Below are 25,902 nucleotides of genomic sequence, written 5' to 3' on the forward strand. Positions count from 1 at the left end.
GGTTCCGGGATTGAGCACCCCTGTGTTGGGTTCGGTGTTCAATGGGTAGTCTGCTTAAGAATTCTCTCTCTCTCTTCTCCTGCGTTACCCCCGCTTGCATGCTATATCTCTCTCAAATAAATAAATCTTTTGAAGGAGAAGGAGGAGGAGGAGGAGGAGGAGGAGGAGGAGGAGGAGGAGGAGGAGGAGGAGGAGGAGGAGGTTGAAGAAGAAGAGTGCCTGGGTGGCTTAGTTGGTTAAGCATCCAACTCTTGATTTCAGCTCAGGTCGTGATCCAAGTCCTGGGATGGAGCCCAGTGTCGGGCTCCCTGCTAAGTGGGAGTCTGCTTCTGCCTCTCCCTCTGCCCCTCCCCCCATGCTCTCTCACTCTCTCTCTCAAATAAATAAAATCTTTAAAAAGGATAAAGAGATTAGGACCCAGACACACACGGAAGGAAAGCCATCAACAAGCCAAGAAGAGTGGCCTCAAAAGAAGCCAACCCTGCCATCACTTTGACCTCAGACATCCAGCCTCTAGAACTATGAGAAATAAATTTCTGTTGCTTAGAAGCCACCCAATGTGTGGCATTTTGTCATAGTAGCCCAAGTGGACCATCACGCTACCTCAGAGGGCTGCCTCATGGGATGCACTGCCAAAGGATCCTCTTCTGTCCTCAAAATAATACTGGTGGTCGAAGAGAAACCATTCTGTGTCCCCAAACAGCTGGAAGGCAAGACTCACCCCAAGGCCGCACTCTCTGAGCCTGGAATGGGTTCATACTGGCTGCAGTCATTTTCAGCCACCCTGACATCTTCACAGTCATCCTCATCAGAGCCATCAAAGCAATCCTTGTCACCATTACACACAAGGTGGCGTTTTAGGCAGCGACCTAAGAGAGAGAGGAGAGGCTGTGGGAGCTTCTCAGACTCCTCCCTCTCCCCCGTGACCCACATCCAGAGTCACCACATCCATCCCACTTCCCAAGCAGCCCCTCACCCCTCTTCATCTCTCTGTCCTCTGCCCTCCTTCCACCCTGTTTCCTACTCCTAGCTCCCACTCCAAGCTCAGGCCCTGCAGTAGGCTCCCCTCTAAAACTCATCCTCCATGTGGCAGCTCCAGTGATCTTTCTAAAATGTCAGTGTGGCCATGTCATCCCCCTGCTCTATATCCTTCCATGACTTCCATTCCTGTTCTTCTAAATGCCACAGTATGTCCCTCCGTTCCCTACCAGACCCATCCCCTATCTCTCTTCCCAAAGCCCTGATCTGCAATCATTCTGCACCCATTGCCAGTCCTTAAATCCCTGTGTGTGTTTGCATATTCTTTCTCCTCGCTAATTCATTGCTACTTTCTAAATCTCAGCTCAAGTGCCACTTTAAAGCCTGTTCTGATACCCCAACACAGTTTGGTCATTCCTAGCCAGTGAGGGCCATTGACCCATGGGCCTATGCCCGTTACACTGGCAATCACACAGTATTGTCTTCTTGTAGGTCTACGACTAGACCTATGACTCCTTGTAGGTCTCACTCCCAAAGACACTAGGGCTACCTCATTGTCAGGCACATTACCTTTTCATCTTCTGTGTCACCAGCAGGTAGCCCACTGCCTGGCACATATGTGCCCAATCAATATTTATTCAATGAAGGGATGAATGAGTGAATTAATTTAGAATTTAATCAATGGATGTTCCTACAAACTTATATCAAAATTACTTGGCATACTGGGTGGGTTGGCTTAAAACGTAGGTTCCTGAGCCCCACCCCAAACCTAGAGAATGACAGCCGCTAGGGGAAGAGCTAGAGAATCGGCATTTGAACAAGCTCCTGGGTGACTGTTTTTGCACATTTAGTTTGACAGGGCACAGCTGTTATCCCACTGGAATGCTACTCACCTGTCTCCTTACACTGGAAATCCTGTCCACACTGTTCTTGGTGTAGACAAGCTGTGGGACTGTGACAGCTGGCTTGATCCCAGACATCACCACTGCAGATGGTTCCCCCAAACTTGTCTGGTTGCAGGAGGCTCCGGTATCGGTACTAAATCAGATTTTGAACCAGACAGATTCACTGTCTATCAATCAAACAAGATTTGTGCAGGCGGGTCTCGGCTCAACATAAGGAATAACTGTCTGATGATTGAGAGCTGCCTAAAAAGCTGTCTTTTCAGGGGATGGGTGTTACCAAGTGGTGGTGTTCAGCCAGGGGTGGCACAGTAACCAGTAGGAATGTTGAATAGGTCCTCCAAAGATCAAATGAAAGACTTGAACAAAATATTTCTTTTTACTTGTTAGGAAGGACCTTCTCTCCCCACCTCTTCAACCAGTTAGTACCTATTCATCTTTCATGATTCCCAGTGTACCTCCTCTACATTTTTTATAGTTCCCTGTGCCTCCTTCTCTCTTCCCACTTGTCATCCCTGGCCGACTTATTTGTTTATTTACCTTTCTCACTAGTTTAAGAATAGTTTGCAAACAGGGGATGGAGTGGCAAAAGGAGGACCATGTCTTATTTGGTTTCATACACTTGACACTTAATCTATAGTCATGTACGTGAGAGGTACTTTTATAAGATGTTTGTTGCTTTCCCTCTGCAACATTTCTTCTGGTCATGGCATCCTCTTTCCTTGGGACATATCTCATATGGTTCGAGTGGCATTGATATCACCCCCTGAGTCACAGGAATGTGTAATCCAGGCCGGATCAACCAGGGTACCACATCTGCCAAATTGCAATGATTGGCTTTGGGATCATGACTCAACCTTAGGGCAATCATTATTCTCTCAGAAGATTTTCTTGAACTATTGGAAAAGACAGTATCTTTTTTCTGAAGTTACTAGGAACTATGGGCATCAAGTGGTCATCTAGCCTACTAGGTAGAAAGAGCCTATCCAAGAGATAGAGACATCATCTGAGTCCCTGGGTCCAGCTTTGACTGCACATGAACAAATTCTTGTTCAAAGAAAGACAGAAAGAATAAAAATGCATACCAATCTTGGAGCTCTATGGTTTCATGATACTACTTTCTATATGGTGTACAGCTTTGGGCACTAATGTAGAAGAAGGAAGCTGAGCACTAGGATATCCAGAGAAAAATGAAATTCCATCTCCACCTTCAAGAAGCTTAGCGTCAAAAAAAAAAAAAAAAAGAAGAAGAAGAAGAAGAAGCTTAGCGTCTAGTTGAGAAGATAAAAAAGTTAACATAGGAAACATGCTGAATGGAGAGCTCCATATTTTCTGCCGCCTCTTGCCTTGGCCCAGCCTACAAGCTTTTCTTTCAAAACTGTTCGGAACTAAGTAGGAAAGCAGTGTTTTGAACAGCAAAGAAAGTGAATTCCTAGCCTCTTTCTTTCTTTCTTTCTTTCTTTCTTTCTTTCTTTCTTTCTTTCTTTCTTCTTTTTTTCTCTTTCTCTTTCTTTCTTTCTTTCTTTCTTTCTTTCTTTCTTTCCTTCCTTCCTTCCTTCCTTCCAGTATAGTTGGTGCACAATATTACTTTAATTTCAATTGCACAACAGTGATTCAACTTCTCTATGTTATATGTTCACAAGCATAGCTATCACCATACAATGCTGTTACAATACCATTGACTACATTCCCTATGCCATACTTTTTATCCACATGACCTACTTATTCCATAAATAGAAGCCTATATTTCCCACTTCCCTTACCCATTTTGCCCATCTTCCCCATCCCCAGCCCTCTGGAAACCATAAATTTGTTCTCTGTATTTATAGGTCTGGTTCTGCATTTTGTTTGTTTGTTTGTTTATTCCTGAATCTATTTCTTACTTGCTATATAAAGTATCAGTGCCTGATACTTTGTGCTTCGGTTCCCAAATCTGTAAAATGAGGTGGTTGATCAAGATGACCTCACCAATTACAGTTGCTAATGATTATTTCACCTGTTCCCTGTAGGTGAAAGAGCATGAGCATGAGAATTTAGACTGACTGGGTTCTCAGAGTCACTTACCAACTCACCATAAGCAAGCCACTTACCTTTTCCGAGTTCCTGTTTTTTAATATGTAAAATAGATGTGATGACCCTTCACTTTGAAAAGGTGTTGTGAGAACTAAGTGAGAGAATGTGTGAGCAAAGCACCTAGCCCTGTGTCTGGCATATCATTGGTGCTCAATAAGAAGTGCTCTCCCCATCATTATCAGTGGAGTCTTTTCCAGCTGATTCCAGTGGGTGTGTGTGAAGCATGCAGTTTCCCCTCTCTCTCCTCTTGCCTACTTTTGCCTCTGCAACTGCTCATGAGTAAAGAGACAGGAGTAGCAAAAAAGATGAAAAGCAAATCTGTCCATTTGCCTTTCCTGCCTCCCAGTTAATAAGAGTGATAAGAGATTTGTAAACTCAATGGGAAGAGATTAGAATTAACAATCAGTTTGGGAATATTAGGATATTTTGATTCTCTTCCCACATCTTGCCAAGATACGGTACATAAAGCACTACTCAGCATACTAATGTAGAGCCAAATTTTGTCACTCTTCATAATGTTCATCCGAGTTTTAAGACCTGCAGTTACCAACATGATGATGGCTGTATAGCTACCATTTATTGAGTGCTCACTACTGGCGGGATACTTCACATTCTTTATCTCATTTAATCCTCACAAGTTGAGGAGGTTAAAGACTATTCTGAATCCCATTTTTAAGCTGGGTTGGAATTCCAGTTCTGCTGCTCACTCTCTGTGCATCACTAGATAAATTACTTAACATCTCTGACCCTCAGTTTTCCCATCTGTAGAAGGAGAGATAGGAGAGTCTTGTGAAGATTAGTGATAAGACTTGTATAGAAGTCAGCACTTGGCCTGTTTCCTGGAGTGCACTCATTAGTAATAGTTATCAACATCAGCATCATTTTTGTAGCCAGCTGTTGGGCTACTCCAGAAGGATTTATGACTGAGTGGGGATTGGATTAGATAGCCACTAATATCATTATGATTCTTCACAGAGTTCGAGGGGAAGTAGTAGAGTGAAGTGGTTAGGCACATGGGCATTTTCGAATCCGACTGACCAAGAGTTAAATCTAGGCTGTGTCTCTATTGGTGACCCAACCAAAGGGGCAATGGTATCTTAGAGTTGGCTGTGAAAGTCAACTAAGACAATTTATTAAAGCATTAGCACAGTGCCTGATATATAAAAATTATTTAATAAATGGTAACTATAAATGCCATTATCATTCTTCTTGTGGTTTCTGTATTGGAATGCTGGTACAGACACGAGGTTCATTCCCACTGAATCCCCATTTTCTGGGTTATTATCAAATAATGAAGACATTGTGCTGCAGAGAGGTTGGTGCAGATACTCCCTTAGAGACTTCTCCGTGCTGGTGCCTGTGTTGGTATCATTAAGACATAATTTTCTTTTCTAGCTGGTTGATAATGTTTCTTTCCAGAAATGCACATCTTTGGGTGATTTTGAGAGGGAGAAAAACACATTAATAAGAAGAAACTAGGGTGGTCTTTCACTTAAGTAGTTAACAGAATTTAATGATTTTAAGGATTATTTAAGGACACATATGTTGGGGTGCCTGGGTAGCTCAGCTAGTTAAGCATCTGCCTTTGGCTCAGGTCATGATCCCATGGTCCTGGGATTCAGCTCCAGGTTAGGCTCTGGCAGGCAGTCTGCTTCTCCCTCTGTACCAACCGCCCCCTCCCCCCCGTGTTCTCTTTCTCTCTCCCTCTCTCAAATAAATAAATAAAAGATCTTTTTAAAAAAAATAGACACGTATGTCTTTTTTGAGCAGTGAAAGGAGTAATTCAATTCTGATCTAAATAGTAAGTCATTCACCTGTGCTATCTGTTATCTAAGCTGCAACACAGGACAAATATATCTGTATCTATCTATCTATCTATCTATCTATCTATCTATCATCTATCTATCTAGATATATATAGATAGAGAGTTTAGAATATATAAGAAGTTAATAATGGCCATGCAAAGAAGTCAAATCCTAGTCCTTGAAAGTTGTAAATGTTACCTTATTTGGAAAAAGGGTCTTTGCAGATATTATTAAGCTTTTTGAAATGAAGAGATTATACTGGATTATCCAGGTAGGCCCTAAATGTCCTCACAGTAGCCTTATAAGGGAAAGGCAGAGAGAGATTTAACACAGACACACAAAGTAGACACACAGAAGAGGAGGAGGTGATGTGGCTGCAGAGGCAGAGATTGGAGCACAGAGACTGGCCGTAAGTCAAGGATTGCTGATGGCCACCAAAAGCCAGAAGAGGCAAAGAACAGACTCTCCCCTAGACCCTCCAGAGGGAGCATGGCCCTACCAAACTTCTGGCCTCCAGAACTGTGAAAGAATACATTTCTGTTGTTTTAAGCAACCCAGTTTGTGGCAATTTGTTACAGCAGATTCAGAAAACTAACATAGGATATCAAAGCAAAATGAGATTTGGGAGCTAGATATTTTTGAGCAGTGCAGTCTAGGATTCTTTGGCATATCTCAGAAACAAGAGAGGCAGAATAAATAATTTCAGGCTTAGAAGCTGAATAAACTAGGTCCAAATTGTGTTTCCATCTGTAATGATTTTGCATTCCATGTGATTTTGAACAACTCATCAAGCCTTCACAGAGTAGCACTACACCTAAGTGGGGAGCAGGTCTGGAAGCAGGAGAACCACCAGCACACTCTGGAGAAGCTCAGGTGCGAAAAGAGCCAGTCTTGATTCAGGCAGTGGAGAGTGGGGGACATGGCTAGTTAATTATAAAAACAGCTAAGAGTTACTGAACATTCACTATATGCCAAGGCGCCATGAAAAGCACTTTGTATACCTTACTCATTTAACGCTCATAGTAACTCTATGCTATAAGTACTATTACTACTTCCATTTATAGATGAGGAATCTGAGGCATAGAGAGGATAAAATATATGCCCAAAGTAGCACAGCAAATAAGGTGCAAAGCCAGAATCTAAGCTGGAGAATCAGCGTTTAAACACTTAGACTTGACAGTAGTGTGCCAATAGACATGCTTTAGGCAGTAGTATACCCATTGAGAGAGGTGGGAGCCTGGAGGCATCCTACCCTGGGTTCATCCAGTAAAGGCATGTGTTGTCTGTAAAGATCTTAAAATATAATTAAACAGAACAGAAGTTATTCTGCCTTTTATTATCACCATGAGCCAGTAACCCCTGAACAAGGTCAGAATACTCCTCTCCAAGTGCTCCCAAAGTTCCCCTTCCCTTGAGATGCCACTGGGGTTAGTGGCCATTTTGGACCATTCAAAACCATTTAGGTGGGCAAGATAGACTCATGTGCGTTTATTGGGTGTGCCAGTCTTTTCAGTCTGTAAACGTAGAATCCTTAGGAACATTCTGTGGTTTATCTTGGCTCCCCCATGCGTCATTAGCCCCTGTAGATGATCATCACTGGAGGCTAACAGATTGACCAGGACCCAGAGAGGCCATAGAGATCAGTGTGTCCATGTCTGAATGACCACCTCTCTGCACACAAAACATAATATACATTATCTTTTGCAGCCTCACCCAGTAATGGCTTCTAAACAAAATCAGAAAAAGTTCTACCATCCATGCATCCATGGCTCCCAAATACCTATTTCTAGACCTGATTTCTTCCCAGATTTCTAAATTTATAGACCTGTTCATCTCCATTTAGGTGCCTAGTACACCATCCAAATATTAAATAATCCAAAACCAGTCACCAAGTTCTTACCTTTTTGTCCTGACATGGAAAGCAATCTGTCCACTCTGACCAGTTGCTCAGTTGGCAGGGAACTGCTGTGATGGGGGCACTCTGAACAGCCCGACTCACTCTCCTATAAAGAGGAAGGACATCTGCTTCAATTTTTAAAATTTTTATTATGATCATTTTTAGTGTTGTTATAAACTCAAAAACATCTCTTAATATGAATGTATCTTATTAATATGAAAACATATTAATTTTTCCCCAGATTTTTTGAGGTATGAATGACAAAAATTGTATATATTTTAGATGTATGATGTTACGGTTTTATATACATTGTGAAATGATTACCACAATCAAGCTAATTGATACATCTATTTGCTCACATATTTATCTCTGTGTGTGTGTGCGTGTGTGTGTATGTGTGTGTGTGTCTGGTGAGAACACTTAAGATCTACTCTCTTAGCTAATGTCAAGTACACAGTACAGTACTATTAACTCTGGTCACCATATTGTACATTAGATCCCCTGAATTTATTCATCTTATAACTGAAAGTTTGTACACTTTGACCAACCAGTTTGTATTTAACAGTCTGTTTTCCCCCTTTTCTTTGTTTCTTTGTTCATTTGTTTTGTTTCTTAAATTTTACATATCAATGAAATTATATAGTGTTTGTCTTTATTTGGCTTATTTCACTTAGCATTATATTCTCTGGATCCATCCCTGTTGTTGCAAATGGCAAGATTTCATTCTTTCTTATGGCCAAATACTATTCCATTACATATATATAATATAAATAAGAATTATATATAATTTTATAATGCAATATCAATAAAATAATATAATGTATAACTTTATAATTATATATAATGTATATTATATTTATAAATATATAAAATATAATAATATGAATATAAATAAAAATTATGTAGAATTTTATATATAATATACAATTTTTCTATGATTTTATAATGCAATATAAATAAAATATAAAATATAAATATAAATAATCAAATATAAATTATATATATTTTATAATATAATATAAATTTTATATAATATATCCTATTTATAGATATATAAAAATATATGTATTATATATAATTATATAAAATATAATTATATGAAACCAACATTCTAATCCATTCATCTATTGATGTACACTTGAGTTGCTTCCATATCTAGGCTACTGTCAATAATGTTGCAATAAACATTGGTGTGTATGTATCTTTTCAGATTAGTGTTTTCATTTTCTTAGAGTAGATCTCCTGTAGTGTAATTACTGGATCATATGATAATTCTATTTTTAATTTTTTGAAAAGCCTCTGGGGGATCCCTGGGTGGCTCAGCGGTTTGGCGCCTGCCTTTGGCCCGGGGCGCAGTCCTGGAGTCCCGGGATCAAGTCCCACATCAGGCTCCTTACAAGGAGCCTGCTTCTCCCTCTGCCTGTGTCTCTGCCTCTTTCTCCCCCTATGTCTATCATGAATAAATAAATAAAATCTTTTAAAAAAATGAAAAGCTTCTGGACTATTGTGCACATTGGTTGCACCAGCTTGCACTCCCACCAACAGTGTACAAGGGTTCTTTACATCATCACCAACACCTGTTGTTTCTTGTGTTTTTTATTTCAACCATTCTGACAGCTGTGAGGTGAGATCTCATTGTGGTTTTGATTTTAATTTTCCTATTGATTAGTGATGTTCAGCATCTTTTCATGTGTCTGTATGTCTTCTTTGGGAAAATGTCTATTCATATCCTCTTCCACTTTTAATTACATTATTTAGTTTCAGTTTTGAGTTGGTGTTGGGTATGAACCCCTTATCAGATAGATCATTTGCAAATATCTTCTCCCATTTGGTAGACTATCTTTTTCTTTTTTTTTAAGATTTTATTTATTCATAAGAGATACAGAAAGAGAGAGAGGCAGAGACACAGACAGAGGGAGAAGCAGGCTCCATGCAGGGAGACCGACGTGGGACTCAATCCCGGGCCTCCAGGATCACGCCCTGGGCTTAAGGCTGTGCTAAACCGCTGAGCCACCCCCACTGCCCTCTTTTTCTTTTCTTGATGGCTTTCTTCACTGTGCAAAAGCTTTTTATTTTGGTGTGGTCCTAGAAGTTTAATTTGCTTTTTTTTCTCTTACCAAAGGAGACATATCTAGAAAAATGTTTCTACAGCTGATGTCAAAGAAATTGCTGTGTATTCTTTCTTCTAGGAATTTTATGGTTTTAGGTCTGACATTTAGGTCTTTAATACATTTGAGTTTATTATTGTGTGTGGTATAAGAAAGTATTCCAATTTCATTCTTTCACATGTAGCTGTCCAGTTTTTATAGCACCAGTTGTTGAAGAAATTGCCTTCTTTCCATTATATATTCTTGCCTCCTTAGTCGTGGATTAGTGGACCATAAAAGTGTGGGTTTATTTCTGGGCTTTCTATTCTGTTCTGTTGTTGTATGTGTCCATTTTTGTGCTAGTACCATACTGTTTTGATTACTGCAGCTTTGTAGTATATCTTGACATCTGGCATTATGCTATCTCCAGCTTTGTTGTTCTTTTTCAAGACTGGTTTGGCTATTTGGGATCTTTTGTGATTCCATAAAAATTTTAGGATTATTTGTTCTAGTTCTGTGAAAAATTCTGTTTGTGTTCTGATAGGGATTACATTAAATCTGTAGGTTGCTTTGGGTAGTATGGACATTTTAATAATACCGCTCTTACTGTATGCAAATGTGATGCTGGAGGATTTATATAAATTATCTGTTTTAATTCTATATCAATCCTATTATGAATCAAATTATCCTAATTTTAGAGACACAAGTACAAAGGAGAACTAACTTTCTGTACATTAATTTTGTATCCTACAGTTTTACTGAATTTATTTATTACTTTTAATAGTTTTCTGGTAAAGTCTTTAGGGTTTTCTATGTATAGTATCATGTCATCTACAAACAGTGACAGTTTTACTTCCTTCTTACCAGTTTGGATATGTTTTATTTCTTTCTCTTGTCAGATTACTGTGACTAGGACTTCTAGGACTATGTTAAATAAAAGTGGTGAGAGTGGGTATCCTTGTCTTATTCCTAATCTCAGAGAAAAAGCTTTCAGTTTTCACCATTGAGCATGATGTTAGCTGTGGGTTTGTCATATATAGCCTTTATTATATTGAGGTATATTCCCTCTAAACCTACTTTGTTGAGAGTTTTTAATCATTAATGAATTTGAATTTTGTCATATGCTTTTTCTACATCTACTGAGATGATTGTGTGACTTTTATCTTTCATTTTGCTAATGTGGTGTATCATGTTGATTGATTTGTGAATATTGAACCATTCTTGCTTCCCTGGAGTAAATACCACTAGAACATGGTGAATGATCCTTTTAATGTGTTGTTGAATGTGGTTTGCTAATACCTTGTTGAGGATTTTTGCATCTGTGTTCATCAGAGATTTTTGCATCTGTATTCTTCTTTTTTGTGGTGTCTTTGTCTAGTTCTGGTATCAGAGTAATGCTGGCCTTGTACAATGTATTTGGAAGCCTTCCTTCATCTTCTATTTTTTGAAATAGTTTGAGGAAAATAGATATTAGCTTTTTAAAAATTTTTTTGGTGGATTCAGCTGTGAATCCATCTAGCCCTGGACTTTTGTTTGTTGTGAGTTTTCTGATGACTGGTTCAATTTTATTAGTGACAATCAGATTTTCTATTTTTTCCTGATTTAGTTTTGGAAGATTGTCGATTTCCAGGAAATTCGTCCATTTCTGCTGTTTTTCAATTTGTTGACACACACTTTTTTGTAGTAGTCTTTTATAATCCTTTGTATTTCTGTGGTGTCAGTTCTCTTTTTTCACTTCTGATTTTATATATTTTGCTTCTCTCTCTTTTCCTTGGTGAGTGCACCTAAAAGCTTATCAATTTTGTTTATCTTTTTGAAGAATCAGGATAACTGACAACATTTTTGAAGAGTCAGAGTAACAGAAAGCCTGGTGGTTAAGAACATGAGGTTCAGGGTGAGAGGATTGACTTCAAATCTTGCTACCTGCTGACTTTGAAAACTGGAGCAAGTTACTTAACACCTCTGAGCTACAGCTTTCCCATCTGTAAAACTGTTAAAAACAACATTACCTAATGGAGTTATTGAAAATATATTAAAATGCTCATGAAGTATTTGTTAAAGTTGGCTTTTGTTACAAGCTGGCTTTTGTTATTAAGTGCTAGGATATTACATGGATTATCTCATCATTTAATCTCTATAATGATTCTAGGAGGTAAATATCATTAGCTCCTTTTGTATGTAAGAAAGCTGAGATTCCTAAAAGCTAAGTAATCCCAGAAGTCATAGCCTAAGGGGTGACAAAGGTAGAATTTGACCTACTTGGTTTGATGCAGAGCCCATGTTCACTTCCCCATCATGCTGCTGCTTCCTCGTTTTACAACTCAGCCAAAAGAACTGAGAGAGAGCCTTGCCCAGGATAACACAGGTAGAAGGTAGAAACTGGCCTATCTCCAAGGCTGTGTTCTTCTTATTACCCCATGCTGTCTCTGAGAGGTGAGAGAGCTTGTCCGGATCACACAGAGTGAGGTGGACAAGCCACAAGCTTGTTTGGCTCCAAGTGTGAGCTCCTTTCCATAGCATCATTGCTGCTATTTCAGTGTTAGAGCCTGGTCAGCCCACTGAACAAAGATTGTACAAAGATTGTCTGTTACCACCAATTTTATCATAACTTCTGAGAACCAGGCAGCCTCTGCTGTGACAAATGGCACGATTATCACCCTAGTATAGGAAAAGGGTGCTTCGAGTCTCATGCTAATTATTCCATGAGCTACTAGTCATGATGAATGGTGATACCCAAGACAAGGAGCTATGGGCAAAGCAATACTCGTCTTTAACACTGGTTTTCAAACTTGGATCCCAGGACTCTTTTACACTACATATTACTGAGTAATCCAAAGAGCCTTTGTCTAAGTGGGCTACATCTATTGATATAACATTCAAATCAAAACCGAAATGTTAACAATATGTATTTTTCTATTTAAAATTGCAATATCAAACTCACTACATGTTACAACATATGCCATAATTTTATTTGGAAACACATTTCTTAAGAAAAATAATTAGTTAAAAGTGTGTCATTGTTTTACATGTTTGCAACTGTCTTTGATGTCTGGGTTAGTAGAATACAGTTAGATTCTCATTTCTGCTTCTTCATTCAATCTATTGCTTTACATTGTTTTGTTGAAACCTATAAAGAAAATCAGCCTCGTAGACTTATGTAATTGAAATGTTGCGTAGTTGAGAAGAATTTTAATAGTCTTTTCAGACTGGGTATTCTTCTTTGACACTATACCACAACTTGATAAGTGGTAATTTCTTAAAGATTAGTTGCAATGTGGAATCTGAAAGCATGTCAATGAATATTTTTGCACCCTGTTACACTGAAGTCCATTGATCCATGTGTACTTTGAATGGATCTGGCACTCATACATGACTTTTGTAACACCAGGCATTGGAAATTTTTTTTTAGGCATTGGAAATTTGGAAAACAATGGTTCACTATGTATATCTTAACAGAATTAACACATTTCCTTTCCAATATAAAAAGTTCAAATTTATTAATATAATCGGTGATCTCATGAAGCTCAATAGATGTGTTTTCCAAAATTATATTTTTTTGAAAGCTCAAATCTTGTCATTGGTAACAAATAATGTTATTTGGTTTCCTTGAAGTGATGACTCTCTCTGTTCATCTTTGAGACAATGTCTGCCAAATAACTAAGCCTGAATAACCATAGTTTGGCAGCTATTTTGTCCAGTAAAAACAGTGTTCCAGGAGAAAAAGTGGGTTCCAGGAAAAAAAGTGGTTGCTTTGACTTACAATTCAATAATTGCTTTTTTTTTTTTCAAAACAACCACCATACTTCAGTGCATCAGAAGTTCCTAATGCATTCTCCCTATTTTATCACATGGAATATTTAAATAACTTGTATTCGAAGATTGAAGTGGGTTTTTTTCAAAGATTGAGGTTTAATAAAATTAAGGATTTTGACTCTTTCGTGAGGGACTTTTTTTTTTTAGATTTTATTTATTTATTCATGAGAGACAGAGAGAGAGGCAGAGACATAGGCAGTGAGAGAAGCAGGGTCCATGCAGGGAGCCTGATGTGGGACTCAGGATCATGCCCTGAGCCAAAAGCAGAGACACTCAACTGCTGAGCCATCCAGGCATCCCCATGAAGGACTTCAAAAAAAAAAAAAAAAAGATTTTATTTATTTATTTATTTGACAGAGAGAGAGAGAGAGAGAGCAGGAGCACAGGGAAAAGGAGATACCCTGCTGATGTGGGGGCTCAATCTCAGGAACCTGAGGTCATAACCTGAGCCAAAAGCAGATGCTTAACCAACTGACCCACCTAGATGCCCCAAAGAGAGACTTTCTTAAGTAAAACTTAACTTCTTTCCTATGAGTTTGAGGCCATTGCCTCGATTTGTACCAAGACCACAGTATTTCTATCCACCATAACTTTTGCATCATCAGTGAAAGTATTAACACAGTGAAAAGAACAAATGTCTTAATGTCATTGTGATATTATTTTGAACTCACATACCCTCCCTCTGAAAAGATCTTGAGGACTCCCTGGAGCCTGCAGATCATACTTTGAGAAACTCTGATCTATAAAATGTTGCTAGTATGTAATGCCAGTGCTACTATCCCTCCAAAGAAAATTTTTAGTGCTCAGCTCACAATCTTCCTCTCTATTCCAATTCCTTCCATCACTCTGGGAAACTCGGTCATCCCCATAAATGAGCTATCCAACACTTGCCCCTCGGTCACTCCATTTCCTCACCTCCAGGGAACTTTTTCCTCACTTCACTATCTTCCGTGGTCATATCCTGGTCCTTCTCACTCTGAAACAGCTCCTCTTCTAAATCACTAATGCATGAGATATCTGTGAATAGTTATTTGGGGACTCTTCTCCTGTATTATATGCTCAAGGATTCCCAGTGCACTTTTATTTGGATGTCTTTGGGGCTTTTACTTTATTGACACCTAAGCTTTCTATCAATAAGATCCCCTCATGGGCACCTGGGTGGCTCAATGTTTGATTGAACAACTGCCTTTGGCTCAGAGTGTGGTCCTGGAGTCCTGGGATTGAGTTTCACATCAGGCTCCCCGCAGGGAGCCTGCTTCTCCCTCTGCCTATATCTCTGCCTCTCTTTGTGTGTCTCTCATGAATAAAAAACTAAAATCTACAAAAAAAAATCCTCTCTTATTTTCATTTCTCTTTATAACTAGTTTTGATTCCATGATCTATCATTTTAAATCTATAACTATGTCCTAAGTTCCTGGACTCCATTGTTCCCTTAATCATGTCTACCTACAAAACCCAATCCTAAATGAATCCAACTATCTACCTCTTTATCTGGCTAACTTCTAGGCATCTTTCAGTGTCATCCTAATTGTCAGTTCTCTAGGTAAGTATTTCCCCCCCCCTCATATAATTTAGTCAATCTCTGAACATCTTCTCAACACTTAATTATCACACTTGTAATATTTGTCTAATTTCTGTCTTCACCAGGGACAAAAAAGGAAAAGAGGAGGGAAGGGAAGGGGGAAGGAGGATGGAAGGAAAGAAAGAAAAGAAGAGAAAAAAATGAAACCAATTTATAGGAAATAGAATGACATTGTTTAGAAACTTATTTGAACCTAATTTCCAGTTAGAAGCTAATTAAATAATCCTGGTAGCCAGACTTTCAAATGGCTCAAGATTCTGTCCATATGTCATTTTTCTGATAGATTTTCCAAACAATAAAAGTTTGAAGTATAGGAACATGGAGAAAGACAGAGTTCTAACCATCAAAAAGTGAGTAGAAGGCATAAAGTGAAGATTTGGGAACAGAAAATGACTCCAGCATTAGTTTTGTATCTCACTATGAAATTGTCAAGATAATGTCAATGTAAGCCCACAGAGACTGCATTATGATGTCAAAATGGAAGAAAACTGTATTAATGCATGAAAGCAACAGCCTAGACAGAGCAATGCTCTGTTGCTGTAGCTTTAAAAGCTTTGTGACATGATGTCTAGACAGAAGAACACATAGTAATGCTATCACTGAAACAAGAGTACAGAAAGTACACAAGGACCATTCATTAAGTCATTATAGGGCTCCAACCTTTTAACCAATATCAATATGTCCAACATTTTCTCTTATCATTCCAATGAATCTTTTTAAATTTAAATTATTTATTTATTTTTATATATTTTTAATTTAAATGCAATTTGCCAACATATAGTATAACAGCCAGTGCTCATCCCATCAAGTGCCTTCCTCAGTGTCCATTCAATGAATCCTTAATTGTAGTTTATTTTTTGCTTATTATAAAAGTAATACATTCTCTTTAAAGAGAACATAAAGGAAAAAAATACCCCCAATCCTACCACCATTAATATTTTGTTGCATTTTCTTTCATTCCATTTTCATAGTATAATTGAGGTCATACTGAGTATTACATTTTACATCCTGATATTCCACTTAATACTGTACCAGAAATGTAAACTATTTATGATGGCTACACATGGTTCCACTTATCTAACATCAAAAAATTAGATTATTGATTCAGTGTTTCCATATTCTAAGTTCTTTCCTGAAGATACATCCTGTAGAATGGGATGGCTAGGTTGAAAGATATAGGTGATTTTAAAGCTTATGACACCTATGGCCAAATAGCTTTCCAGAAGAATTGTATCACGTATCATTTTTTTATTTACTTAGAGAACCATGGATAAACCTATGATCTAGGAAATCTTGGCAAATAGTTTTAAAGCATCTCCAAAAAATAAAAAGTAAAAAAGTGCATCTCCTAGCTGCTGAGAATCTACTCAGTAATAACACATTTAATACAGAGCATTAAGAGTCAGGAGTCTTTCATTATAATTTTTAGTTTACATCTACTTTGTTATGACACTGTGAACAAGTTTCTTTAACTATATGGCTTTTAGGCTTTTTTAATCTATAGAATCATCACAAGCCAACCTAGTACCATGGCAGGATTTCTCAAAGTATGCTCTGTGGAGTGCTCAACCTGGGGGTTGGAAAGGAAGAGAAGAAAAGTTACATGGTCAAATACATTTGGATAAATTGCATACAACATGCTACTTTTGGACATTTAAAATGCAAATATTGAAGGCTCTGAGAAATCCTGCATTCTAATTTGTACAACTGAGCACTTCCCCATTTTTTAACACATTATTTCTTTTTTCATGCATCTGTAGGAGTGTCACATAGTCGCGGACACATCTTTACGACACAAAGTGGCTTGAAGTCCACCAAACATGCATTGCAATCCAGTTTCTGCCACCTACTGAACTTCAATTTCCTTAAAACTGAAAAACAGGATAATAATAACATGTGAGGCTGCTTTGAATATGGACTAATATCACTTATGTAAAGCCCCAAGCTCAAGCCTGATGTATGTGTCAGTTCCTTCTCTAAAACCTTCTCAACTCTGTATATGAGCATCAAAACTCTCCACCTTCATCAAAAACGTATTGAATGCCTATGCTGTAGAGGGCTGTGGATTTGTGAGATGCTACCCATTTGACTTTTTAAACAGGGTGGCACATGGGGCAAAGGTCCATGAGTTGACCAGGCAACCTGTGAGTCAAATGCTTGACCCTGGCCTGTGGCTACCTCAGTAATTGAGATCAGTAAACAACTAACTGGCTAGAAGGTTAGAAGACCTGACCCTGATTATTGCCAGGGGATCATCTTAATAAGTTGGCTCAGCTTATATTTAAGACTTATTATCACTAATTATATCATCTTAAGGGAGATCCATTCAGTTATTACATGGAAATTACATCATGAAACTGAACTATTTTAAATTGACTTTGAAATTTGGCTGAGTCTCCGGTGACCTCCATGTTGCTAAATGCAGTGGAAAGTTTTCTGACTTGATCTTACTTCTTTCTTTTAGCCATTGTTCCCTTCTTGAAATCGGCCTATCTTGGACAACTTCAGCACCACACTTCCTGGTTCCCTCCCTACCTCTGTGGCCAGTTCTTTTTGAATTCTCCAAAAACTGGAATGCCTCACGGAGTAGTACAGCCTTTCTTTTCTCTTTCTGCTTCTCTTGGGCTTAGAAAGGTGAGATCCATTTCCTGGGCTTCCTGTGACTCAATGCTAATGCCTCCTAAACTTAGATCTTCAACCTAGACCACTCATCTGAAATCCTATTTTCTTTATCCAACTGCTCCATTTTAGATCTCCACCAGGTTGGTACTTCTGAGGCATGGCAAGCTTAATGGCTCCAAATCTCAACTCTTAATTTTCTTCTACGTAGTTTCTTTCTCAGTTTTACCCACATCCAAAAGTGGAACTACTGTAACACATAGTTGGTCAAGCCAGATAACTGGCAGTGGTCTTTAATTCCTTCCTTCCCCTCAACCCCACATCCAGTCCTTTGGAAATTTCTGTCATTTTACTTTCAAGAAAAATCTCAAATACCTTCCCTTCTGCCTACCTCTACTGCCAAAATTCTGATTTAATGCATCATAATCTCTCCCCCACATCACTGCTACGGCCTCCTGTGGGCCAAGACTTTCACTTCAGCTTCCTTCAATCCCATCTCTGCACAGCCACTAGAATGAATTTTTTTTTTATTAGAAATCAGATAATCCCTTTTCCTCCCTTTATGAAACCCTATAGTGGTTTTTTGACTGGTTGGTTGGTTGGTTTTTAATACACATAAACTAAAGTCCAAATTCCTCATCATGATGCCAAGCTCCTCTATGATCTGGTCTCTGCCCACCTTTTTGAAATCCTCTCAAGGCACATCCCCTACTCTCATGCAGTTACCATCCTTCAGTACAATGAGCACAATGGGCCATTTCCCACTGGAGGGTCTTAGCACATGCCAATCTCTCCACTCTCTCCTGTTCTTCACATGGCTTCTCCTTACCATCCGACATATATCAGCTTAAATGCCAACTCTAGAGAAACCCCACCAGCCAGCCTGTCTTTAGATTGCTCTAATATCCTCTATTAAAAAGCTCTATTTGTTTCCTTCATAGTCCTTATCACAGCTTTACTGTAACACTTAAACAACATATAAACTAAACATATAAAGAAAACGTTACAGTAAATGTTTTGTTTATATGTTTATCGACTCTATCACTAAACTGTAAATTCCCTGAGAGTAGGAATATTACCTGTTTAGTTGACTACCTAGCACCTAACATACCTGGAGTATGTACTGAATAAATTAATGAAATGAACAAATGAAAAGTATTTATTGTGTGCTGTGTACACACAGAATTCCACACAGAACATCTAGTTCTAGGCATGCTCCAGGCTTTCTTGCAATACATGTGTAATTCTGTATCCTCTACATAATCGCACCTTGTCCATCTGGCTGAAACTTCCCAGTTCAGTTAAGCCTCTCTTCCTCTACGTAGATTTCTTTGACCTGCCCACCCTATGTTAACATTATGCCATATACATAGCTCCTCTCATACTTTATCTTCATCCCTACACTGCTCGTTCTATGAAGCAGGGATCACAACTATATTGTTCACATTGTAGACTAGTGCTTAAGGTAGTACTTTGCATATAGTAGGAACTCAGTACAAATGTTGGGTATAAATATATTATCTCATTCACTCTTACATTATTTCATTTAAATTTTATAAGAACGCTGTGGGGCGGGAATTATTACACCCATTTTGTAGGTAAGTAAAGCTGATTCATGAGGAGATGAAATAAGCTTGCTTAAAGTTATATAGATAGTAAAATGGCAAAGCAAGGATTTAAATGAAGGCTGTTTGAGACTACAATGTTTGCATTGTGTTAGCATTCCAAGATATGCTATGAAAGATTTCTGACTAAAGGGAAAGAGAGTAATAAAAAAAATATTCTAGAAGCTTATCATGTGCCAAGTTTTGTGCTAAGTACTTTATATGAACTCCCCTAACTCCTGAGAAGCACTCATTGAATTATTTATCTCTGTTTTATAGATGAGAGAGTTGAGTCTTAGAGAGTTTTACTTGCCCAAATTCTGGAGCCACTATGTGGTGAAGCCCATACCCAGTGCCCCTTGAAGTATAGCTAACGATTAGTCACCCTGAACCAAAGTTCCCACCTTCATAAGACTCACTTCTGAGTCACATCCACTATTCCAACTGTTCTTATTAGTTAAAAATTCATGTAGGTTGAGTACATACCAATTTCCAGTTATCTGGACAACCTTAGAAAATAGTCACATAGCCCTGGCCCACGGTACCTTGGTAAACACACTCTGATGCTTATGAAATAAATACAATAAAGAGAGGGATCATGACTTAAACTTCCCAGGATCCATTGCCTCTGTGGCCTATTTAACAAAAACAGTGGTCATGTTTGAGGTCCTTACTCATGTTTCCATCAGCTCCTCTAAGGAATTTTGTTCGTTCTCCATCAGTGGAAATTTTTGGTTGAAAATGTCATTTTTTCAAAATGTGTGCTTAGTTAAAAAAAAATAAAACTTTTTTTTTTTTTTTCTGGTGAGTGAGGGTAGCAGGAATGGTGGAGATAACACTTATCTAGCAATTAGAAGACCTGACTATTTCACTAGATGGTTGAGTTATTTAGAACCTGTCAAACTGCTTTGTTTCTTCTCTGGTCTTCAGTCAGAGGGTAATAATTACAATAATCTTAGAGGAACATAATGAGGATTAACTGGCCAGTATTCTTAAAATGACTGGCAGAGAGGTCTGGTTGTTACATAATATGCCCCTTCTCTCCCTGGGGCTCAAGTTCTTTATCTGCCACATGAGTGGATTAAACCAGATGTCATCTGAGTCAGTCCCAATTCTAAAGATCTGTGATATAGAAATGATGGAAGCAGTAGACAAGAACTTTAGAAGAGTTAATGCACGTATATCCCAGTATGTAAGGAGAATGATGAACATGATGATAAGTGGAAGATGTAAAAGAAGACCAAATGAAATTTTTGAAACTGAAAATCATCACAACAGAAATGAAAAATTCATTGAGTGGGCTAACAGGTTAAATACTACAGAAGAAAAGATAAGCAAATTTGAAGATAAAGTTATAGAAGTTATGAAAAATGAAACAAAGAGATTTAAAAATGCTGCCAACAACAAAAAAGAGCAGAGTCTCAGTGGCCTGTGGGATATTGAGCAGTCTAACCTGTCTGCAATTGGACTATCAGAAGGAAAAGAGAGACAATGGGGCAGAGAACATATTTGAATTAATAGTGTCAAAACTTTTTTTCTTCAAATTTAGTGAGAAATATAAACCTATGGAACCATATCAAGGTGCATCAAAATCAAATTGCTGATGATAGATAATAAAGAGAAAATTGTAAAAGTAGTCATTTTTTAAAAAATGACACTACACAAAAAGGAAAGCAGATTTTTCCTCAGAGACTATGCACGCCAAAGATAATGGAATGACATCCTTAAAGTGATGCAGCAAGAAAATAAAACAATTCACTTAGAATTTTATATTCAACAAAGATATCCTTCAAAATAAGGTAAAATGAAGACTTTTTCAGACCACTCAAAATGGAGAATTCATTACCAAAAATCATTCTGCATTGCAAGACATATCAAAGAAAGTTATTCAGTGAGAATAAAAATGATATCAGGAGTGGTACGATATTATTTGAAGGTAGGCAGTGATAAATTAATGATATATATGTAAATCTTAGAACAACAGCAAAAAAATGCAGAATAGCTAATAAATCATTAGGAATTAGAAAAAACATTAAGTCTAAAAGATAAAAAACAGAAATAAAGAACAAATGGGACAAGTAGAAAATAAAAAGATGATAAACAAATGCAAAGCTATCAGTAATTACATTTTATATATGTGGTATAAGTACTATGATTAAAAGACAGATTGTTAGACTAGATACTAAAGCAAAATTCATCTATGTGCTATCTACATGCTTTGAAGCATACTTTGAAGTACAAAGAGATAAGTTAAAATAAAATATTGGAAAAGCTCATCATGCAAAAAATAATCATAAGAAAGCAAGTATAGCTATATTAATAATAGACTGCAGAACAAAATTGCTATGGATAATGGAAGACTTTCATAATGATTAGGGGGCAAATCATCAAGAATGTATAAGAATTCTAAATATAGATAGATAGATAGATAGATAGATAGATAGAACACAGTTTTAAAACATGTGAAGCAAAAACTAAAGGAACTGAAAGGAGAAATAAATCCACAAATGTAGCTGGAGCCTGCAACATCACTCCCTCAGTAATAAATAGAACAAGTAGACACAAACTTGAGCAACATTACCAACCAGCTTAATTTAATGACTTAGCACTACACCCAACAACCATAAATACAAACTTTTGAGTGCACATGATATATTGACTAAGAGATCATACTCTTTATCATAAATGAAGAACTGAAATTTGTTTAAACTTTTTAAACACACACGTGCCAAAATGTATTATTTATATAAAATATGTAATGGGGATCCATTGGTATTTGAGACTGGATATTACAACTGATTTTCATCACCATTATTTTAAAATGTTTTTCTCAATCTCATTTTTTCTATTAAGAGTTTATAATAAGCAAATGGTAAAGAAGAGCTTATAAAAATAAAAAAGGACCTCAAAATTTAAAAAAATTTAAAAATTAAAGTGTACCATTTAAAACGTAAATGTATATCATTTGTTTTTTTCACTCTTACGTTTCATGTAAGATTTTATTTGGGACAAAAAGAGTGCCACTGTTAAATTTTGTAAATGTTTGAAATCACTGACCAATCTTGATGATCCCTGCCATTTAGGCACATTATACATCTGTTCTAATTTTTGTCAACCATCAGAGAGAATGGAAAGACCAAAATATGACAATAATAATCACACAAAACCGCTGGCAGTAGCTTCCACTGAATGCTTACTCAGTACCAGGCATTGTCCTAAGTACTCTCATCCATTTGTTTCTCTGAATTTCCTCCCATTTTGCAGCTCAGAACACTTACATAACTTGCCTGAGATCAAACCAATAGTAAATACCAGGGCCTTAACTTGAACCTAGTAAAATTATTTCACCATATAGTCTTCCATTTTCAAAACCAGGGTCAGATATACTGGCATTAGATACAAAGACCCCATGATTTCCTATTTCAGCACTTTGTGAAGTATTTAATTGGTTCTCTTTTGCCTTGACTTCAAATTTGCCTCTTCACTGGTCTGTCTTATTTGATAAGTTCATCAAACATCAAGACTCTTTGTTCATTTTCAAAAAGGATTACAATGATAAGCTTTTATAATTAAGAATATCTCAGCAGAGATTTCCTTTACCACCATTCTCTCGCCTTTATCTTCTAATTATTAGAGGTGAATTTTCTGATTTTTCAAAAGTGTATTGGCTTTAAATACAAGTTACAAATTAACTGCTTGTAAAAATGCCTTTCCCCCTTCTGAACTGTTATGTAAAGGAAATCTGTCTTGCTTTAGCATTTAAAAGCAATAATGATTCAAAATTAAGTCACTCAACAAGAACTTGAATAAACTTAAAATCTTCAGTGTTTGGGAGATAAGGACTGCTTTTACACTACCCCAAAGCTAAAATTAAGGCACCACAAAATACTTGATGTAAAACCTGAAGCCAGGTTGAACAATTCAAGGAAATGAAATTGGTATAATTGCAATGTACATATGAAAATATCACTTCCATTTATTACCCTACAGCAAAAGGTAAACATTTTAAGAATGAAATGACCCAGCATCTCTATAGTCTCTTGCCTTGCCCAAGATGATGTTATTAACATTACCTAATTGTATCCTCCTTCAAGCTCTCTGAGATGGGAATTTGCAAGATTCACAAACAGATAAGTAGAGGTTAGCTACCCAGCATTACTCAAGAGAATTATTATTTTTTAAGCTGAGTATACTTTATATTCTAGGACCTTATTTCATATTCATTAACTCTAACAGATGAGGCATTATTATTCTTGTTTCCAGATAGGGAACTTGAAGCTCAAAGTGATTAAGTGGCCTACTCCAGATTACCCAACTCTTGAGTATTAGATCTGTGATTTGTATACAGGTCCATCTGACTCCAAGAGCGTGCTTCTTTCACTGTCCTGCACTCCTTCAGTGTATTGGTAATGACATGAGAAGGTCACATTCCATCCTAAAGTAGCCTGTTGCAAACACAAAAGTGCCTTATCTCCCCACTAGGTGATCCCTATGTGCAAATTTCGCAGATTTATGGCCAACTCACCGGTTCACCTTCTCCTGAATGGTTACCCCAGGCTGACAAATCATCAAAGATAAGATGAAAAAGGCAGCAGCAAACATGTCACCTACCCTATATTATTTAGAATGAATAAAATTATTCAGAGAGTTGGAGTTAAAGATGTCTTCAGGCTGGGACCTGTAAGATGAATTTAATGTTTGGAACTAACAGAACTCACTCAATTCTCAGTGAGATGTGGTTAATTAGTGACTATGGTATTGATTAGCCAAACACCCTAAAATCTCAGACACCAAAAGCCTCTGTCCCTCAGACCTTTTGAAAAGTAATATCCATATGGTTGAGGAAAGGAGGATTTTTAGCCAATACCAGTCTAGCAAAGAGTTCTTATTTTCAGGATGAGGCAAAGCCAAATCAAGTGACAGTTGCTGAATTCATTCAGTCTTTCTGAGTGGTTCTTGGAACTTCTGAAGTCAGATCAATTTGTTTTGCAGGACTGAGACCAGGCTAATACTGGTGTGTGAGCTCAGTCCTAAAAAGCTGCCCAAATGTAGGAAATGCTAATAATTACATAAAGGTTCTACAATGTATTGCCAAACATCTGGAGCCTGAGAGCTGTGGTAAATGAATGGACTTTCTGCCTCTCATCCAGACATTAGATATCATTAAGACCCAGCATATTTGTGTCTTGAGGGGACCAGATGTCTTCCATAGACATCTCCAAAAGCATTCTCTAGAATTATAGTGACAGCCACACATCTGCACTGATGATATTATACCTACATCCATTCTCTTTCTCTTTGAGACATATTCATAAATTAATTAAATAACTAGAGATGGAGAGATAGGGATAACTGAACGTGTGGCAGGCATGTCGTATGTCTTATTTTACTGAACCCGCATGAGTCAATGAGATAGAAATGATTAATTTCATTTTACAGGAAAAGGAATGGAGGTTCAGAGGAGTTAAGTAACTTGCCCAAAGGATGTACAGCCATCTTAATATCTTTGGGAGTATTTATGAGTATCTTATGAGAGTATTTAGATCCTCTTATTAGCAGGATTGGCCAGGAGAATCATTATTTATCCCAAATGAAGTTATGAAAAATTCTAACGAAGAATTTGTATGCTTAAAAAATGTGTGTCTGGGACGCCTGGGTGGCTCAGGGCGTGATCCCGGGGTCCTGGGATCGGGTCCCACATCGGGCTCCCTGCATGAAGCCTGCTTCTCCCTTTGCCTATGTCTCTGCCTCTCTCTCTGTGTCTCTCATGAATGAATAAGTGAATGAATGAGTGAATGAATGAATGAAATCTTTAAAAGAAAGAGAGAAAAAAATGTGTGTCTGATTTAAACGTGGAGATTTTAATAAGGCACCCAGTCGTTACTGCCTCTATTTTTTCAGACATTTAGGTAAACATTTGACAGAAGTAGAGACTATTCTGGCCCTAAAAAGCCCCTAAAGTCCCTGATTTCTATGTCTCTCTCCCCCTATAACAGTGGTCTCAACTAGGAGCAATTTTTCCCTTCAGAGGATATTTGGCAATATCCAGAGATATTTTTGGTTGTCACAACTTTGGAGGTTGTGCTACTGGCATCCAGTGGGTGCTAAACATCCTACAAAACACAGGACAGTACTCCTTGTCCCCAACAAAGAATTATCTGGCCCCAAATGTCAATAACACCAAGGCTGGAAAACACTGCCCCACAAAAAAGCTGGTCTGCCCTCCCCTGATGTCTGGGATTCTGATGAATTATTTTTTTTCTTTTAACATATGGATAATATCATCTTCCTTCCCAGACCAGCTGCTTCTTGAGATTTCCCTGATGCCTTTTCTCCTCACCTAAGACTTCAGTGGCCTTCAGGACTCCTCCTGAACCTCTGTTCACCTCTCTCACCCTCCACGCCCCAACATGGGCCCTTACATTCTCTCATATTTCCTCTGTAATGTTTTCCCTCCAAAGCTTCTCTCCTTCATTCTTGCCCTTTGATCCATTTCAGGGCCTGTGCTCTTCCCAAAGCTATCATGACAGACTACTAGTGGG

At 37.8% G+C, this 25,902-nt stretch overlaps 1 protein-coding gene across 1 annotated transcript in view; it reads right to left on the bottom strand.

Moving 5' to 3' along the window:
- C8A (complement C8 alpha chain) overlaps positions 1-24,076 on the bottom strand; it is a 63,989-nt gene extending 39,913 nt beyond the window's left edge. The window contains exons 1-4 of the mRNA XM_026006897.2: positions 23,886-24,076; positions 7,659-7,761; positions 1,872-2,016; positions 722-869 (exon numbers count right to left, since the gene is read on the bottom strand). Of these exons, the coding sequence (XP_025862682.2) occupies positions 722-869; positions 1,872-2,016; positions 7,659-7,761; positions 23,886-23,962 (473 nt within the window). The 5' untranslated portion in view covers positions 23,963-24,076. The remainder of the gene's footprint in view (positions 1-721; positions 870-1,871; positions 2,017-7,658; positions 7,762-23,885) is intronic.
- Between the last annotated feature and the right edge of the window lie 1,826 nt (positions 24,077-25,902).

This window comes from Vulpes vulpes, chromosome 12, assembly GCF_048418805.1.
Source record: "Vulpes vulpes isolate BD-2025 chromosome 12, VulVul3, whole genome shotgun sequence".
NCBI lineage: Eukaryota > Metazoa > Chordata > Mammalia > Carnivora > Canidae > Vulpes > Vulpes vulpes.